General features: G+C 40.0%; 1 protein-coding gene across 6 annotated transcripts in view; it reads left to right on the top strand.

Moving 5' to 3' along the window:
• The window catches only part of HECW1 (HECT, C2 and WW domain containing E3 ubiquitin protein ligase 1), a 232,883-nt gene that overhangs the window by 205,868 nt on the left and 8,460 nt on the right, over nucleotides 1-18,555 (top strand). For all 6 annotated transcript variants that reach the window (XM_042834238.1, XM_042834235.1, XM_042834240.1 and 3 more), the window contains 4 exons: nucleotides 10,395-10,493; nucleotides 12,372-12,501; nucleotides 16,612-16,758; nucleotides 17,687-17,801. In XM_042834238.1, coding sequence (XP_042690172.1) covers nucleotides 10,395-10,493; nucleotides 12,372-12,501; nucleotides 16,612-16,758; nucleotides 17,687-17,801 — 491 coding nt within the window. The remainder of the gene's footprint in view (nucleotides 1-10,394; nucleotides 10,494-12,371; nucleotides 12,502-16,611; nucleotides 16,759-17,686; nucleotides 17,802-18,555) is intronic.

Raw genomic sequence — 18,555 nt, 5'->3', positions numbered from 1 at the left:
TTTTTTCTGCTTTCTGTTATCCCCCATAGTCTAATCCTTGCTGCTGAACAGACAGAAGACTTGCATGCATTTGCACACGTATTCTGCAGGCAGATGAAAGCCTGTTGCACCCACTCTTCATGTAGACAGGTACTTGCTTCCCCCTGCGCCAACTGATGTGCTTTCTGCAGCACTGAGCCAAGCAAATGTATGCAGCATTCACCTGCTCTGACAACTCAGGGACACAGTTTGCCTGCTGTGTGGGTAAACCTGAGTCAAACTCTGACCTTCCCATTTATTTATTTTGTGTCAGCGAAAAGCCATGTAGCCATCACTGCCCGTCTTAAGTATTCCTGAGAATGCAGGGTGTTGTTTTACCAAGAATGTCCCAACCTCAACTATCCTTTCCTACTGGGAGTGCTTAGTTTTCTTAACCTGATTTCCTTTGGAGCTGTGCCTTGTGCAATTGTGCTGCCAGTCCATCAGGCAGTTTCCCAATCCGTTTAGAAGGTAAGTGTCTCACAGATACTAAATTCTTAAAAGCTTTGAAAAACCTGTGATTGAGTTGAGGAGCTCAACGGTTCCTATTCTGTTTGGCCCATTAGGTGGCCAGCTTGCCTGAGTTAGCTGAAGTCCACCATGGGTGCAGACCACAAAGCAGTGGTACCATCTTGTGTGGCAGCTGGAGTTGTGAGAGACAGCTGTGAATGCTCAGGGAAGGCAGAAGAGAGAAAGTAGAGATACTCCAAAGTGTGGGAAGCACTGGCAGAGATGTGTAGGAGAAACTGGAGGTATTGCAGTATGGTAACGTGAGGCCATCAGGCAGATCTGTAGGAAACAAAGCACAGTTAACCCTGCCACATGGAGAATAAATAACTTGCTTCAACTGAAATCTTTTTAAAGAATATGACAAATTGTCTCGTGATCTAATGGGTTGTATTCAAAAGTTGACTGGGTCCTGGTCACATTCTGCGGCTCGTTATAGAAACAGTGGATAAACGTAGTCAAAAAATATGAGCAGGAGCTCTGAAAGTGGCAATACTCCTCTCCACTGATTGAACTGGTAGCTGTGAGGATCATGTGGCCCAGTGAAACATAAATGACTTTAATATTTCAGATCTTGAGGCAGGTAACCTGAATATAGCCCACTACTGTTCAGGCCGTCAGAAACACATTTGATTTTGTGGCTTGATTCAAATGGATTGGCTGTGTGGTCTCCATTTGCAGAAGTAATGAATTTAGACCAACTTGACAGTCATCTTTAAGGGACCTGTATGTGCTAAATGCTGAAAAACTGTGCTCTGAAAAGTAGATCAGATATAGCACATCTCAGAGTAAGCATCCAGAAACATTCAGCTGGTGTTAAAAGTTAGATCATTACCCCTTTGCCTCAGCTTCAATCTGAACAGGTTTCCTAGTCTGTAATCAGCTTGAAATTCACTTGTGTACTAATGGTCTAAACTGCTTTGAAATTCACAGATGAAAGTCAGCTTAGAAAGCCAAAGCGTTTAATTTTACATTACAGTATAAATTTTAATTACTAGCAACATCTTGCTTTAAATAAATTACATTTGCATGAGCTCCCAAGCACTCTTGTAAATCTTCTGGACAAGAATGATATTAAATGACAGCTGAAATCATGTTATAAGACCATCTCACTGTGAAAAGAGTATGTTACTGAAATCCCTTCTTGCTGCTGTACTATGATCTCCCTCAATGCCTTCTGTACTGAAGTGAACTTTGATTTTCTTATTAAGTTTGGTGTATGACTGTATGACAATGAGCCTGCCTAAACTGCTGGTTAATTATTTATTAAAAGTTGGGAGGAATTGTAAGATTAAAGGCAAACCAAAGTGAAAGAGAAAAGAAGCATTCTCCCTAAATGAGTTTCTACAGCACCCAATTGCTTTTTTTAAAGTTTATACTTTGTATTTATCTTATTCTTGGCTTTCTGTCATTTACTGGTGACAAGTTAGCTTACTGGTGCCTTGGTTTCAAGTTCATTTGAGGATCTGAATATCAGTATCAGAAGGGTTGAAACAAAGGCTGTCTCCTACACCTCTTCTCCTTTTCTATTCTCTGGACCTCATATTGTCTAGCACTGCTTCCATAATTAGTTTGGTTGGAGGAAGAAGCAATTGCTTTGTTGTGATTTTATGGAAGTTGTTCTTTTCTCCTTGCTTAAGGCCATGTAGTCTTTTGCAATATTGTTTACGGAATTTGCCCAACGATGGGAGTGTTCACGTGGAAATCTGTATGGTGTCTCCTCGGTCCACGTGGTGGAGTAAAAAAGGGTAAAATCCACAAAAGCAGAATTCTTTTCAGTAAGTCATTCAGATCCATTTATCTTGCTGTTTTTTTAGTAGAAATGGTATTTCTCTTTGTGTAGTTGTTTCCCTGAGCTGTTCTAGAAGCTAAAGTTTCATTTGCCCCTTGACAGTTATTTTTCATTTCACTGTGTTAGCTAAGTGTTACATTAAAATGCAGAAGGAAAGAAGATTGCAGATCTACATTTATCTGGTCTGAATTTATTTATATGGAGAAAGATAATGTCAAGTTTGCTGGTTGGTCTCAAGCTGGGACAGGAATCTTTTTCCAGATCTCAGTAAAATCTCGAAATTGTGGAGAATGGCAAAAATATTGACCTATCTACCGTCTATGAATTAATGTTTGCTTAATAAAAGGAATATAGAAATACACGTCTGATATCTTGTGTTCAGTTGAAGGAAGCTTTTTACATTGTCTCATTACTTGCATTCCAGAAAAGGTGGACTAGAAGCTGGAGTTATTTTATTGTACTGGAAAGATTCATAATGAAAAAGTCAAAACTTTTCTTAGGGTTCAGAGAACAGCAATGAAAGATACAGGTCTGCCACATTCTGCATGTTCCTAGGACTGGATCAAAGCTGTCAAATTTTAAGAGGCATTGATAAAAGTTGAAGCCGTTCAGTGTTTTGCAGAATGAAACCTAAAACAGACAGCCAAACTATTAGCAGTATGGCTGAATTTTAGCACACACATTTCTTAGCTTATTCAACCATTAACCTTATCTAAAGAGGCAGGGATCGTTAGCTGAAATGAAGCACAGTGCAATTGCAATGTACAGCTTCTGGACCTGAAGTTGTAAATCCACGTGACCTGTTTGGAGTTAGCTCATGTAGGGGTATCTGCACCATGCTTCATAACATGGTGTAAACATTCCTGGGTATTTACCACTGAGTTTATGATAAGCAGTCTCTCTCATTCTTTTATACCCCAGACAGGCTTGAAAGTATATGCTACCCTTAACTAAGTCGATTAATTGTGGCTTCAGTGTTTTCAGTTAGCCATTAAAGGAAAATGTGCAGTCATTTGGCTTGTGCTTTTATGGCTCTCTTGTCTGGTAGATGATGAAATCTATGGATTTTCCTCTGGCAAAGCTATGGAAAGCAAGCATAAATCATGCAGTGTATAAGATTTCACCAACAAAGTGTCCCCCTAGCTTTTCCAAAAGATTTGACTAAGAAATCCAAGTCTTTGTTTGCCAGAGGTTATCCCAGAGGAGGACAATTGTACATTATGGTTCATAAACCTGATAGCTCTGTGGGCAAAGATGGGCACTACTCCAGCACTCTGCCACACTCCTCCTCTTCCAAAATGCTACAGTACATGGAACATCTTTGCTATTATTAGAATGACATATAGCTAATATTTGATGTTATAGAAAGTCTGTCTACTTCATTGATCTCCTTATTAGCTTGAAAGACTGAACAGGAAGACAGTTCTTTCCAAATGCCTGGATTCTCTGGTTCTTGGATGGCCCATGACACCAAAGCTGCATGCATTGGAGGTGCCAGAGGCAGATTTTCTCAGTTCTGTATCTGCAGTAATCACTTCTGATGCAGCTCAGTTGATGTGAAAGGAGCCAGTGCAGGTGCCTTGGCATGATTCTTCTTACATACCCAGTTCTGTGAGGGCCTTTTGGATCAGACATAGTGCATGCAAATGCAGTAACTGTTTCTCTGTGTGAGCAATTAGTTGGAACCACAATGTGCTTAAAACAAGGAGTCCTTCTGGAAGCAACTGTTTGATGGAAAGTTTTGTTTTGTTGATGGAAAGTTGTTTGTATTGTAAAGAAACATAAGGAGTATGTAAATTTCTCTTATCTATATCAACTTTGCCTATCATTTTTCTGGATTAAGTAGAACTGCCTGCAGCTTCCCTGGTAAAAGCATGTTTTTTTCTCTGTGACACAGATCTGTGTTTTCTTGTGGTTGGTATAGCCAATATATAAATGAGATGAAAAGACAGTTTGGATGGAAATAAACTTAGCTAGGTTAGAGATGAGAAAGACACTTCTGAAGGATTTGATTAGGTTAAATAAAGCAGCAACAAGGTTTACATTACCTCATTGCTTTCCAGTTCTGATAAATTAATGGTTTGAGTTTCAATCACTAATTCAGAACTCATGCTCTCCAGTGACTTAAGAAGACACTGAGAGTTCATATTTCCATCATGTGTAAGCATAGCTCTTTTTCTTGTGGTTTCTCTTTAGTACTGATAAACAGAATGTTGTGCTCCATTTGGAGATAGAACCAGAAGAGAAAAGTAGGGGTAGCACTGAATGGAGTCAGTAATACACTGGCCTGTTCAGACATGAAGTTTCTGCACTGTTTAATAATAAATTGAGAATTCAATTTATTGGAACATCATATGAAACTCAGGTGCCAAGATGGATAAAACTAGATAAAGGAAGACTGGAAAGAGAGGTCTTATTCTGTAGATAAACATTCCTTATTCCTGAAGAGAAACATTACTGCAACAAACCTGGTCTGGTAGGCCATGACTTATTAAGTCTGCTGATATCAAAAGAAAAATGGGTTAACTCCTTCAGAATAAGTGTGTGGGGATCCAGGTTAAGTTCTCAAGTGAGGTGCTAGACATCAGAAGAGGTGGGATAGCTCCTCAGCATAAGGTGAGCAAAGCAACATAGAGACTACCTAGAATTATATCTTTGTCATGCTGAGAATTCTTCACATTGAGGATGGATATAGGAAAAGAAAATAAGGCACCAACTATCTATCTATCACCATGAATAGTGGTTAAATAAACTGAAGAAAGACATTTTTTAATGCAGCTGATAGATTTGGTGGATTTGGTCTGCTGACAAGGTTTTGTGAAGACGATTTGATCTCATGCTGGGTTGTTGCTCCACAGATGTAGCTCATTACATGTTGATTATATCCTGCAGTGAAACAACAAAAGGATTTGTGCTACTAGCATATAGACACATATCTCAGTGCATATACCTGACACACTGCTAGTTTTGCTTAAAATTCAGGACATATGGGGCCAAGCAGAGTTGCTATAACTATCTGTTCTTTTTTATTTTTGGAAAAACTACATTCTTAGAGCTGTCTTGTATTACTTCTGCCCCAAAATACAGTGTATTTTTTAGGGGAAACGGTGTTCTTCATTTTGAAAGTGCTGGTGCTTGTGAACCCAGCAAAATTGAGAAATCATGGATCAGTCCGTTTTCCATTCCAAGTCATATTATTTTATGGTATAGGAACATGTTTTTGATTCCTTTAATAGCTGGTTTCTAGCTTATAGAATGCTAGAACTCACAAGGTTCTTCCTAACGATGAAGACTTTAACTCTTTTAAAACAAGCTGTGCCACAGCTCCTGAGCTAATGATGCCCTGCTTCCTGCAAATCTGAGTTTCATGACTTAATTCTCTGTCACCTAATAAGAGGTATTTTCAGATTAAAGCCTTAACTATTACTGGGCCATTCTAAATATTTTCCCCTTTTAGATTCTCTGATGTCTAATAATGATTGAAATCAGGTCCTCTCCCACTGTGGAAGAACTAACAAGCTTTCTGGCCTCATCCCCCCACCAGGTATCATTTTGCCTTAAACAGCTGCCAGGTGTGGCTGTAGCTGGATTCTGCACTTGAATCAGAGCAACCCTGAATATACATACGGGCAGGGGTGCAAGAGGCAGGAGAGCAGCCCCATGGAAAGAGATCTGGGGTTTCTGGTTGATGTCAAGTTGAAATTGAGTCAGTAGCATTCCCTGGCAGCCAAAAGGATTCTCTAGGGTGCATCAAGCCTATAATGCCAGTCGGACAAGGGAAGGTGTTGTACCATTCTGCACTGTGCAGCCTCACCTCAAGCACTGCCTGTAGTTTGGGTTGCCACAATATAAAAAGGACATAAAGATATTAGAGAGCATCCAAAGGGCTATGAAGATGGGGAACGGTCTGAAGGGCAAAACGGCTGAGGTCCCTTGGTTTGTTCAGACAAACTGATGTGAAGCCTACAGCTCTTCATGAGAGGAGTAGAGCTACAGTGCTGATCTTTGCTCTCTCAATGACAAGATCGAGGGAATGGCCTGGAGCTGCACCAGGAATGACTCAGGTTGGGTGTTAGGAAAATGTTTTTCACCAGGGGGTGATGAGGCCCCAGAACAGGGCAGTGGGCATAGCTCCGACTGGTGGAGATCAAGGAGCATTTGGCCAGTGCTTCAGACATCGGGTTTGGATTTGGGTGTTTTATGTGGAGCTGGGAGTTGGACTCGATGATTCTTTGTGGTTCCCTTCCAAATCATAGGAATTGATTTTCTATTTTCTATAGGATATTCTATGACACTATGATTCTAAGGCTTTCTGTGAATTTTTTTATTGTTATTATTTTTTTTTTTTTGCACAAGCTACTGTATCGAGAAGGGCACACTTAAATCCAGCTGATGAATTTCAGGGAGAGAAGATTTATGAGATTTTCAGTCTTTTTCATCTCGTAAAATACTTCCTCTATTAGGATTTACAGTTTGCCATACCATAGCTAATTTAGCCCACAAAGCATCCTCTATAGAATGATAAACAAAAATTATTCTTCCACTGTGTACATAGATTATAACTTTGTTTATCATTTTCCACCTGAATATAAGGAAGGACTATCGTGTCAGGTACAGCTGTGCAAGTTCAACCAGTTAAGAGAGGGTCCTGTAACAAAGTCATTATTGGACTTCCCTTATTCTGCTGCTACGTGATAAGGAGCAGAGTAAATTAAATTTCCTGTGAGTCACCTGCAGTTGTAGGAGAAAATATTGCTTAGTCCCTGCTACAATGTGTGGATTTGTCTATCTGTGTGCACAGATGTGGTAAGTATGCAGAGTCCCACTGAGGAGAACAAGCCTGTTATTTTGCAACAGGCTGTTGGGAAAACAGGCCATTTCAGGGGCACCTGCAGCTTCCAGAAGGAAAGAAAGTTAGCTGGGTAGTGTGGAAACTCCTGCAAATGGGTCGAAGAGTAGTGTTTTTAAAAGCCAGAAAGCAGGTGCACACAATGTCCTTTTTGAATGGAGCAATGGTGTCAATAGGCAGGAAACCAGAGCAGCCCTACTGCTCATTAATTCTGTTTCTCCTTCCACCATTTCCTGCTCATTAACTTTCTCCTGTGCTTTCCTTCTCTGCTAGAGTGCATAACTCAGTCTTAGTGGTTGTCTTAGAAAGGGAAAAGTGTTGAAAGAAAAAGACAGAATGAGAATCTGCGTTTCTCACCTCTCTCTAGATATCTTTGCTGCTACAAAGAAATGCAGTATTTTATACTTCCTCAGAAAGATGTATGCAAGTCAGGTTTAAGGAAGGTATGTGCCCTCCAGCCAGGATTTACCTCTGTGTTGCTTATTCCATCAAGAAAACTTGTTTTTTCTGAAGGGTTTGTCTCACCCGTCTCTGACTTTCACCTGTGCACTAAATCCTTCAGGAAGAAATAAACACAAGGATCTATTTTTGTTTTAACTGCCTTTTTGTAAAGGAGGCAATTTCTTGTTGCTGCCCTCAATTTTTGTTGCACTGAAGGCTTCTTGCTGATTTTTACAAGTTTTGGTATCTATGTGATGATACTGTTATGTTTGGCTGCTAGTGGTCTCAACTTGAAGGACTATAGACACACGTGTCAGCAGAGTGTGCAGTTGTTCTGTGAGCACTTCAGCAAAGACCTCCTTTCTCACGGGTACCTGTTGATTTATTTCAGCCTGTGTTTCTCACTGCTGAATCAAAGGGGTGTAAGCTTATGGTCCCAGACAGTGTCCAGAATGGACAAGGGACCAGAGGAATTTCTCTTCAACCACTTTTCAGCACAAAAAGTTCACTACAGTAAGTCTCTACAGAGATATCAAGGGTGGCTGCAAGAGACAAAGGATTTGTAGGCTCTGGCTTAGCCCCTCAGGATGGAAGACCAGCAGTCTGTCTCCTGAGGTGATACAGAGCTGCCAAGAACTATAATTTTCACTATAGCTTTATTTTAATCTGTTGTATTGCAAAGCAACGAGAGTGGCAGTGTCTTACTAATTATTTCACACCCTTTATCCAGACCAGTTAGCACTGTACCATTACAAGGGGTGGGATTGTGGAACCACAGTCAGGCCCCCACGTAGAGTGGACTACACGACATAGGGTTGCTCTGCATATGTTTGGTTAGACTGACTTGGTCTTTTCACATCAAAACTTTGCCCATGATCTGGATTGCTTGAAACTGTTCTGCCATAAGGCACTGATTCCAATTAAATTGCCATTAACGGCTACAATAACATATGCCTGTGATTGTAAACACCTTGATTAGGTGCACTAGGCTTTCATGTCAGCTTTGCATTAATATCAGCAAAGCCACATAGATGTGAAGAAGTGATACAAGCAGCAAAGAGAAAACCAAAAAGAGAAAACTATTCATGCTGTCTAACAGATTCTTAGCAGCGAGTTCCAGGCCAGGAAGACTTTTCTTGGCTACTTTCAGCTTCAATTTATTCCAGTTGTCTCCTGCGCAGCTGAGTAGCCATGGGACGAGCGCTGTGGGTGAGGAATGCCCAGTGCTGACAGTATTTTCATTCAACATTCATTTTCAAAACGTATAGGGATGGGAGGATGGAGCTATGAAGAACAAACCCCAAAAAAGCCAACATGCATTATTTGGGACAAACGGACGTGATTATAGATCCTGAAGGTGCTATAAAACTGATGGATTACAGGCTCAGCATCTCTGGGATTTGAGCTGTCTGGCTTCCACTGTGCTTTCATTGTGTCAGCTCCCCCACTTTTCATTGCTTTTTTGCTGGAAACATTGCACTGCAGCACAAGTGAAGTAAGCAGGTCCTAACTAGATCCAACAGCTGCCTTTTGTTGCTGCTGTGGAAACAGCTGTAAGGGAGCAATATAACCACTCTTCTGTTACCAGTCATATCCTTTCTTGGATGCAGGGGATCCTGAGGCAGCTCCTGTGGTGATGCAGATGCTAACTGGGTCCACAACATGCTATTTTGTGACTCATTTGACAAACTAAGCACTTGTTGTACTGTCCCATGAGCATAAAGTTGACTGCATGGATATTTTGCACTACTTTTTTTATGAGATTCACATTTAATTTTTATGCAGGGAGAGTCTTTGCTCTGGTTCCTGTAGTAGAAGGAATGATTTTTCAGCTATTTGATCTCTTTTTCACTTTTGTGCAGTAAAACTTAACTACAATGATGAGCTTAAAATTCAAGTACTTGCAATTAGGATGCGTTAATTTTTTCTTTTCCTTTTTCAGAAATGAGTTTTGAACAGGTGATAGGGTTTTGGTTTTTTTTACCAATAATAATAATAATGAAAAGGAGGAAGAAGAGCAACCCCACTTGGACTTTCATCAGTTCTGTATTTTTCTGCCTGAGGTTATTGATTTAAAACCAGATTTGATGGAAGAATACCTAAGTCATAGGAAAAAAAAAGAAAAAACATTTAAAAATAGATCATCACATCATGGACTGTAATGGGTAATGGGTAGAGCACTTCCTGAGTGTACTTGGAATAGGACTGGAGGTTGTTCTAAAAGATATGAAGTATGTGAACGCTGAGCATCATCGTTAAGAAGTACAGTTTCCCTGAGCTTTAGCTCATGATTTTAATGTATGTCCTTGTTCACAACAGTTATCTTGTTTGAGTCTCAATTCCTTGCCTATGAAGTCAACTCATTACCCTTCTGAAGTGCTTCAAAGTCCCACTGTGGAAACAGTTCTGATAATATGTTTTTCTGCTAAGGCCAGACAGAGCATGACCATGTTTCACTGTCTAAACATTGTGTTTGATGGAGTACATTTGCTTCAGAAAATTCAGCTAAGGATCACAGAATCGGAGTGTTCAAAATATTTGCTGGTTTGGGAAAGACAAGCACACATCATGCCAGGTGTACAGACAGGTACTGCAGGAGATGGATCAAGAAGAGGTCCATTATTGATCAGTCAGAGATGTGAGGGGTAATGTTAAATATCTGCTGGGGAAAAAATAGATAAATGAATAAATGTAAGAAACTACATGAGAAACAACTGCTACCTGTGTAAGTTTCTACGCTGAATATCTGGAGTTACATTTCATTTACTCTGCTTTTTTGTATCTTAGGTTCAGGTTCAGTGGTCGTATTCTTGGCCTTGCTCTCATTCATCAGTACCTTCTTGATGCTTTCTTCACAAGGCCGTTCTACAAAGCACTATTAAGGCTGTAAGTATAAGCATACAACTGTGCAGAAACAATGCAGAAGCAGTGATCTAGCAGTGGATATTACAGAAATACAGAGTTGCTTCAAGCTCTCTGACCTTCAGTTGCTTTCTGTTGATTCACAGTTTGTTCATGATAGAAAAGAAACTCATCTTAATATTTCTTGACTTTCTTCAAAAATTTGCCCTTGGTAGATGCTGCCTGTGCTGTTATGAGTGCGTAGTAAGATATTTGAGAATATGCCTTTGAAAGTACTCACCCATAATTCCAAAGCTTAATATTGATTTAAAGTTATCAAAGCAATTAAAATATATGGAAAACTGAAAAACATCTTTGATAGAAGAACGGATATCATTATTTCCTCTTAAGAAAAAAAAAGGGGGAAGAAGCATGTTAAGAAAGATACATGATTTCTCACTGGTGGAGTAGTTTTTCACAACTTGGACTAAATTAAGAATGCTAATGCAGATGGAAACAGTGAATGTTTCTTTTTGGTCTTCTACTGCCTTTTACATTAGCAAGCAGAAGCTACTAGTAATATATTATCTTGTCAGTTCTGTAAGGTTTATAAGGTTAACTTTAACTGATAATCTGTCTCTCTTTAATAGACTGTGGGAAGAGAATGTACATAAAATTTGCAGCACTAACAAGTAGTAAGTCAAGACTATAATTGAGTGACAAAGACCACACTAAAGCATAGCTGAAATAGAGTGAGTCCAAATCAGGAAAGATATTTTTATTAAGAGTCTGAAGAGTTCTTTAACATGCATTTTGTTTTATATTTTTTCAACAGTTAGTATTGCTGGTCTCCAAACAATCATATTTACAGAATCACAGAATCACAGAATCACCCGGGTTGGAAGGGACCTCAAGGATCATGTAGTTCCAACCCCCCTGCCTAGCAGGGCCACCAGACATACACATTCAGATCAGGTTGCCCAGGACCCCGTCCAACCTGGCCTTGAACACATCCAAGGACGGGGCATCCACAACCTCCCTGGGCAGCCCATTCCAGGGCCTAACCACTCTCCTTGTAAAGAACTTCCCCCTAACATCCAACCTAAATCTTCCCTCCTTCAACTTGGATCCATTTCCCCTAGTCCTGCTGTTGTCAGCCCTTTTGAAGAGTTTACTCCCCTCGTGGGTGTAGGTTCCCTTCAGGTATTGATAGGCTGCAATGAGGTCACCCCGCAGCCTTCTCTTCTCCAGGCTGAACAAGCCCAACTCCCTCAGCCTGTCCTCATAGGGGAGGTGCTCCAGCCCCCTGATCATCTTAGTCGCCCTCCTCTGGACCCTTTCCAAAATCTCTATGTCTTTATCTGAGCTAGTACGGAAAGAGAATAAAACCTAGAGTGCTCCTGCATCCTTCTTGCTCCCTTAGGGTTTGAAACTAAATTGCCTGTAACATACATGTGCCTTTTCAATCAGCAAAACTGGCTCCTTGCTAGCAAAAAATTTAGATGCCTGTTCTGCCTTATGTCAGTCCTGTGAGCTCTGTCAAGGATAATGGATACAGGGAAGCATCCAGGCACAACATGGTGGGGCCTATGGGGCTGAAGGCAAGCATGTGCTGTGAAGTGCATGGCATCTTGAAGATGCACGTAAAATTGAACCCCCAAGAGTGCCTTCCAACAGCAAACAATACAGGCAGCCAACAGAATTGGCCTTGAGCCCAGCCATGCAGACAGTGCAGAACTACTTTAAGAGGGTTTGTGTTTCTTAACATACCAAAAAAAAAAAAAAAAAAAAAAAATCCAATGAACAAACACCAGCCTTATGTTGGATCCTTGTCATAAATTTACTTTCTTACTGGTAAGTCATCCTGACAATAGTTGTGGGTTCATACATTCACCTACACCTTTTTTCTTGCCTCACAACCAGGCCGTGTGATTTAAGTGACTTAGAGTACCTGGATGAAGAGTTCCATCAAAGCTTGCAGTGGATGAAAGATAACAACATCACAGATATCCTGGATCTCACCTTCACAGTGAACGAGGAGGTGTTTGGACAGGTGAGCACAGCTATGCAAAACATCTGAAAAGCTGACAAAGTTGAGCATGATGAACGTCTTTATGTTGGAATAGATCATTTAGCCTTTCAATAACATTTTCTTCTCCTGCCTTCTGTTTCTTTCAAGCCACCTGTTTTAATGCAGATGTTTATTCTTAGGGTCAGTAATATAAAATACCAGGCACAGCTTCCCTGCAGGCCTGTTGAGCCACACGTTCATGAACATGAGGAATTATCTGAAGTAGAGTGCAGCTCTTCTCTCTGGAGTTTAGTTCACACAGATTGTGGCATTCCGTGTATTCAGTAATGTAACTTTAAGCTGATGTGACTGAAAAGGGGGGGGTCAAAAAGGGAAGAAAAGTATTTGATGGGTCATATAAGTCATGGCAACTCTTACCATTATTTTGTCTAATATATTCCTGTTAGTTTCGCTGTCTCTTATCTACTTGCTCCTGCTTATCATCTTGCTGTATACAAGTTATTATGCTTTTTACCATTCAGCTTTAGTTAGTCAGACAATTCTCTTTAATAAAGCTGATCTGGATATCTACAACTTTAAATAGGAAACAGTGCTGACTTCAGTGCAGTCTGGTGACCAGAACACTTAGAAAGGTTTTCTGTGGGTTTCTGTGGCTTGCACTGAAGCCTTGGTGCCTTTGCTATTGTAACCCATACAGGATTATAATTGTCTCTAAAAAGTCTTGACAAGACTCAAAGCGATATTAAGTGGAAAATCTCCAAGTACATGCTGAAAGCTAGAGAGACAGAAGAACCATGCATGCCAGATAATGTAGAATCTCAAGAGAAGGAAGTTAACTGCTGTGTAAGGTGCAGAGATGCAGTGTCAAAGAGAATGGAGAGATCAGGTGGAATATACAGAACAGTGGCTTTCAGAAGAAAAGTTGACAGGAGTTAGTGCAGAGTGAAGGCATGCAGAGCAGGGAGAGAATTAGATTTGTTTTGGAGTAAACTTTCGAGCTATAAACTGTAAGTAATAAATCAAACAAGACTTCAAGGGATATTTTCAAAACTGAAGTTAGTCTGCTTGTTGTGTAAGGGAATAAAGAATCACCAGAATCAAGAACAGACGAAATAAAAGGGATGAGGCAGAAGAATTGAAGCAAGAATCCCTTATAGGAAAGACTAACACTGTTTTTCACAGACTTAAATGTAAGAAGTTCTCCTCTCAGAAGCTGAGAGTTTTCATTACATTCAATTGGCAGTACAGTCATCTCCCTGGAAGTTATGCCTACGTAAGACTAATAAATGAAGACAAACAGAAACATGCAGATATATTCACAAAGACAGATGAGAAAAGTTTGTGTTTGCATTGGAAGACCACAAAGATGATTAAGAATCTCAGCTTGAATTGCCCTAATACATCTGAAGGTGTGTATTTGGCACTCCAAGTATTTGTTGTGCACTCTCCAAAGAAAGAGCTAGGCGATTACATAGATGTCTGCTGTGGAAGATAAGAGATGATTCCAAAAAGAACATAAATAAAATTCCAATCTGTTGTAGATGCTGTGATACTAGAGCAAAAGAACACAAAATGTTTTGATGCCAGTTCACATTCTGTCTAGTACTTTATTTCGTATACCTACCAGACACTAAACTTGCTAGAACTAATAGCACGGGAAAAAATTATTCTCACAGTGAATTACGATTGTGAGAATGCAAGAGTCCTAACTGAAGGTGAGACTTTTCCCTTATGAAATTTGCTGAACGCTGACAGCAAAATACCCAAGAAATCTCGAGCACATTTTTTTCTCACAGATGGATCGCAGTTGGAATTCTTGCATGCCAGGAGTATCTGACCACTTAAATGCCATCTGCACATTTCTTTGCTATGCACAATGGGAGTTCTGCTAATATTTGGGATGCTGGATTTCAAGAGTTGGGTAAGGGAAACAAGAAATAGTGGCTCTTTGAAAAGCTGTGTTGCAGATGGGTCACAGGCTTTTTGTCCTGTTTGCACAATGACTTCATTATTGACAAGTCACTATTTCCTTCATTGTTTCTTTTTTCTTTCTTGTGCATCTCTGATTTGTGTATTTAGATTCTGATCCTTGGGGCAAAATCTTTTTTCTTGATACTTTTTTTTCTTTTTTTTTTTAAATTATAATGTACTATGAGGATCTCCAGCCCTCTTCCATACTGGTGCCTGGAGCAAACATATGGTATCAGTGCAAGCATCCCACATTTTTATTTATGGGTACTCGGTGCTAGTTTGAGAGTTTTGCTTGTAAGACTAAGAGAGGTGACAGTTGCCTGTGATTTAAAGTACTTTCCAAGCTTTTGCCCTGTAGAAAGCGTTCTTCCAGCTTTGTCTCCAAGCCCTATATGTGGATACACTAGCAATTGTTCTGGTCACGTTAAAGAAGTGGGTTAAATTTGTTGTAGTGTTTCCTTGCTGCTCTGAATGCGCTGCTCCTAATTCTAGCTCACAGCTGTGACTAATGCCTCCAAGAAAGAAAAAAGGTGGGGGAATCCACTGTCATTGATCTGCTGTTTCCAAGTCTACATAAATAACTGTATTTGAAATTATGTGGATATGCTAAAGAAATCATGAGTATGTCTAGGTATTTGTGGGAAACCTTGAAAGGAAATACAGAGCAACTGGATTTATGGTCATGCTTACAGTTAGACGACATGTATTCATTATTGATTTTAACCAGTGCAATCTAGGGAAGTACAGCATGGCATCTGAATGATGCAGCTTTGCTTGTGAAATGGTGAGTAGTGATTTACATTTGGGAAGTTAGTCTGAACCAGATGAGAATTCCTAACTCGTTACATCCAACCTTATTGTTCTTGTTTCTCTGCAAAGCTACATATTAAATGACTCACTGTGTGTTTCCATAATTCACAACTTTCTACATGTCCTTCCAGCAAAATGATGTAAATGCTGACTATACTCTGCATGCCCTTTATTGAGCTAACAAATAGATAATAATGTAAATAGTACAAGTAATGAGAATGAGATTTAATATCTGTGCTAGACATCATTGTTATAGGAGCAGAAAACTGAAGATGAGAGCAAAATGTTCTTCCTTTAAAATCCACTGGATTCAATGTGAAATTAATTACAGAATAAATAATACATCCTACCACATGTGAGAAGGAGTATATTCTTTCTAGGTACTATCTTGATTGATTCCTTAAATCACTTCTCAAGCCTTACTAACCCAAGCCAACTAAATTAACCATTATAATGCAATGCAAATCTGTTAAAAAAAGGTTACAGTACATGCTGGTTGCCATTTTCTTACTCCTATAAGTAGCTTAGGTAACTTCTCAGGTTTGGATGTCTGATACAAAACTCTGAATGCCACAGTGACTGTATTTCTCATCTGTGTGAGGTACTATCCACTGTCAGTTCTTGTTTAGGTAGTGTATTGGAACTATTTATTTTGTGGGAATTTTCTTGGCTTTTGGCATTTTTGAGTTCACATCTATTCCACACCAATTAGGTGTAAGTGTAACACTTGCTGCTTGAGAGGGTCTGTCACAAGTAGTTACGTAGCACTTCCAGTTGGCAAAACAGTCTGCCAAGTTCCAGGAGTGGAATTGTCTCCATCCAGTTGTTTCCAGTACTACTGGTTGGGTAGCCTGCATCAATAGCAAGCTGGCAGGAATATCTCCCACTTGGGAGCAAGCAGGAGAGAAGGAGATTAAAAGATTGGCCAGAATGGCATATTGCTCATATCTAATAAATTGTGCCCTCAGAATCAATCTTTGCTTGTACAGTTCAGAGTCACCTATACATCAGTCCAGCTTCATCTGGGAATAAGGCTAGGGCTGGGCTGAGAGAGGAACAGAGGTCAGAAAGCTATATGTAACTTCTGAAAGTTTCCCATTTTGCTAAAAATGTATGTGATAAACCAAAAGTTTTGAATCACTCTCTGCATGTGCTGCAGGAGTGGTTGGGGAGTGGAGGTGAGTGCCATCATTATTGCTCTTCTTTCTATTGCAGAAGGACAGGAGGCCAGGGGATAGAACTAGAAATATGGCTGTTACATTTTTCACTCATGTTTTCAAAGTACACCTTAAATCTAAAACACAATGTGATCCGTACATTGTTACCCCACTGTTCATCTTTGTTCTGTAGGTGACAGAGAGAGAGTTGAAATCTGGAGGGGCGAATACAGCAGTGACAGAAAAGAACAAAAAAGAGTACATTGAGAGAATGGTTAAATGGCGAGTGGAACGAGGAGTTGTTCAACAAACAGAGGCTCTGGTCCGTGGCTTCTACGAAGTAAGTAGCAGTAATCACTGTCTTCCTTTCATCATCTGATTGAGAAACACCTTGGTTAAACTGTGTTTCATCAGTACCCTTGGAAGTAACAAAAAGCACACAAATGGCATGGAATTAGAGTGTCTGGATTTGTAGCAGAACCACTTCATTAAGGAGCTGATGTGACTGCATTTCTAGGGACCCACTACGGTAAAGTTATTCCTGGGATACAGTCAACTGACCTGAATCTAAGGACATCCTTGTGGCAGAGCTGCTACAAGGACTGTCAAAGATGAGATGAAAACCTGCTGCTTTGCTAGGCCCTCCAGGTAGTCACCTATTCATATCCCACGCTAATCATGTTCAACCACGTATCTTTCCCTGGCAACAGTGCTATGTAAGCAGAAGTTGAGGCATATCTCACAGAGCAAAATAAACCAGAAGAGTAGGACCTCTGGAAAGCAGAGCAGCACATACTGAATACACAGAGCAGTAACAATAACTGATCTATCTCTCTGAGCAGTCATGCAGTAAAGTTTACTGAAAGTGGAAGCCAGTGGTGGTGTCTTTGTAGCTGTATACACTTGGTCAGCCCTAAGGCCACTGTACAAAATTGTAAACAAAGTCTGGTACAAAACAGATTTTTCGTATTACAGATCTAGTGCACGTGTGACCATCAAAATCATTCATCAGAATCAATGTTAACAATGAAGACTGTCTTGCTACTTACTGCCTCATTCAGGTCAAATATGTATCGTCACTGTTTGCAGATTAAAACATCAGCAGACCTGTACAGATTTATCAACAGAGTGTTAAAAGTTAGCCATCAGCATGCAGACTTCAGTAGCCAACACTTGAAGAGCTAACCATCAGAGCCCTGGGTCTAAGAGGCATTTCATCCGCTTTATTTCCAGTCTGAAACTGTGCTTACGAGTGCTCTATGTTCCAGGTTGTAGACTCCAGGCTTGTCTCTGTTTTTGATGCCAGAGAGCTGGAGCTGGTTATAGCTGGCACTGCAGAAATAGATCTCAATGACTGGCGTAACAACACGGAATATCGTGGAGGTAAACTGCCTGCTGATGCTTTCTAATATTTTGAGTGTTTTCTGTCTAAAACAGGAAAGATTTCATCCACTTTTTCCTGCCTGTCTTTACTGAAGGATATGCCCTGTTTTGTTCAGAAATTTTTTGTGAAATTTAACACACAAGAAAAAATAAGTAAGACATTAGGTTTGAATCGACAGATGTAATAACACTGAAATTGCTTCTGCTACTCCTGTCCAGATTTTACACACTCTCACTTTCTACAAGCTTAACATGAGTTTTGAATAATAAGAACTGAAGAGGATTTGCAGTAGTAGGTCTAAAACTTACTCAGATGACTGTGAACAAACTCCTAGTCTCATTGAAAGTGATATAACAAGTCCTCTTGACTTCAGCCAGGAAAGAGACTTGTGAGTTGAATTCCTCTGTTCCCAGTTACACTCCTGTGGAATACAGAACTTGCTTAGCCATCCCCTCAACCTATATCAAGTTGAACTTTTTTCATTTTCCTCTAATGCATGATCTGCTTTTGCTTTAAATATTGAGCATGATTTATCCGGGCTCTCTTGGATGATGGGTAAATGCAAAATCCTTGAGTTCTACATCACAGAAGGAAAGTCTTAGAGGTTTGTGTATCCCTCCCTGAAATACAAGCCTTAAGTCTTTGCTGCTGACTGCCCAACTATTGTGTTACATTGAAATAAACAGCTAATCACAAATACAGCTGGTCCCCCAGGTTATTATCCCTATTATCCTCCTTTTTTTTTCTTTTTTT

The sequence above is a fragment of the Centrocercus urophasianus genome, unplaced genomic scaffold (assembly GCF_019232065.1).
Source record: "Centrocercus urophasianus isolate 14NV4802_14NV808 unplaced genomic scaffold, USGS_Curo_1.0 seq_44, whole genome shotgun sequence".
In the NCBI taxonomy this organism is placed as follows: domain Eukaryota; kingdom Metazoa; phylum Chordata; class Aves; order Galliformes; family Phasianidae; genus Centrocercus; species Centrocercus urophasianus.
This window is presented reverse-complemented; position numbering and strand designations above follow the sequence as displayed.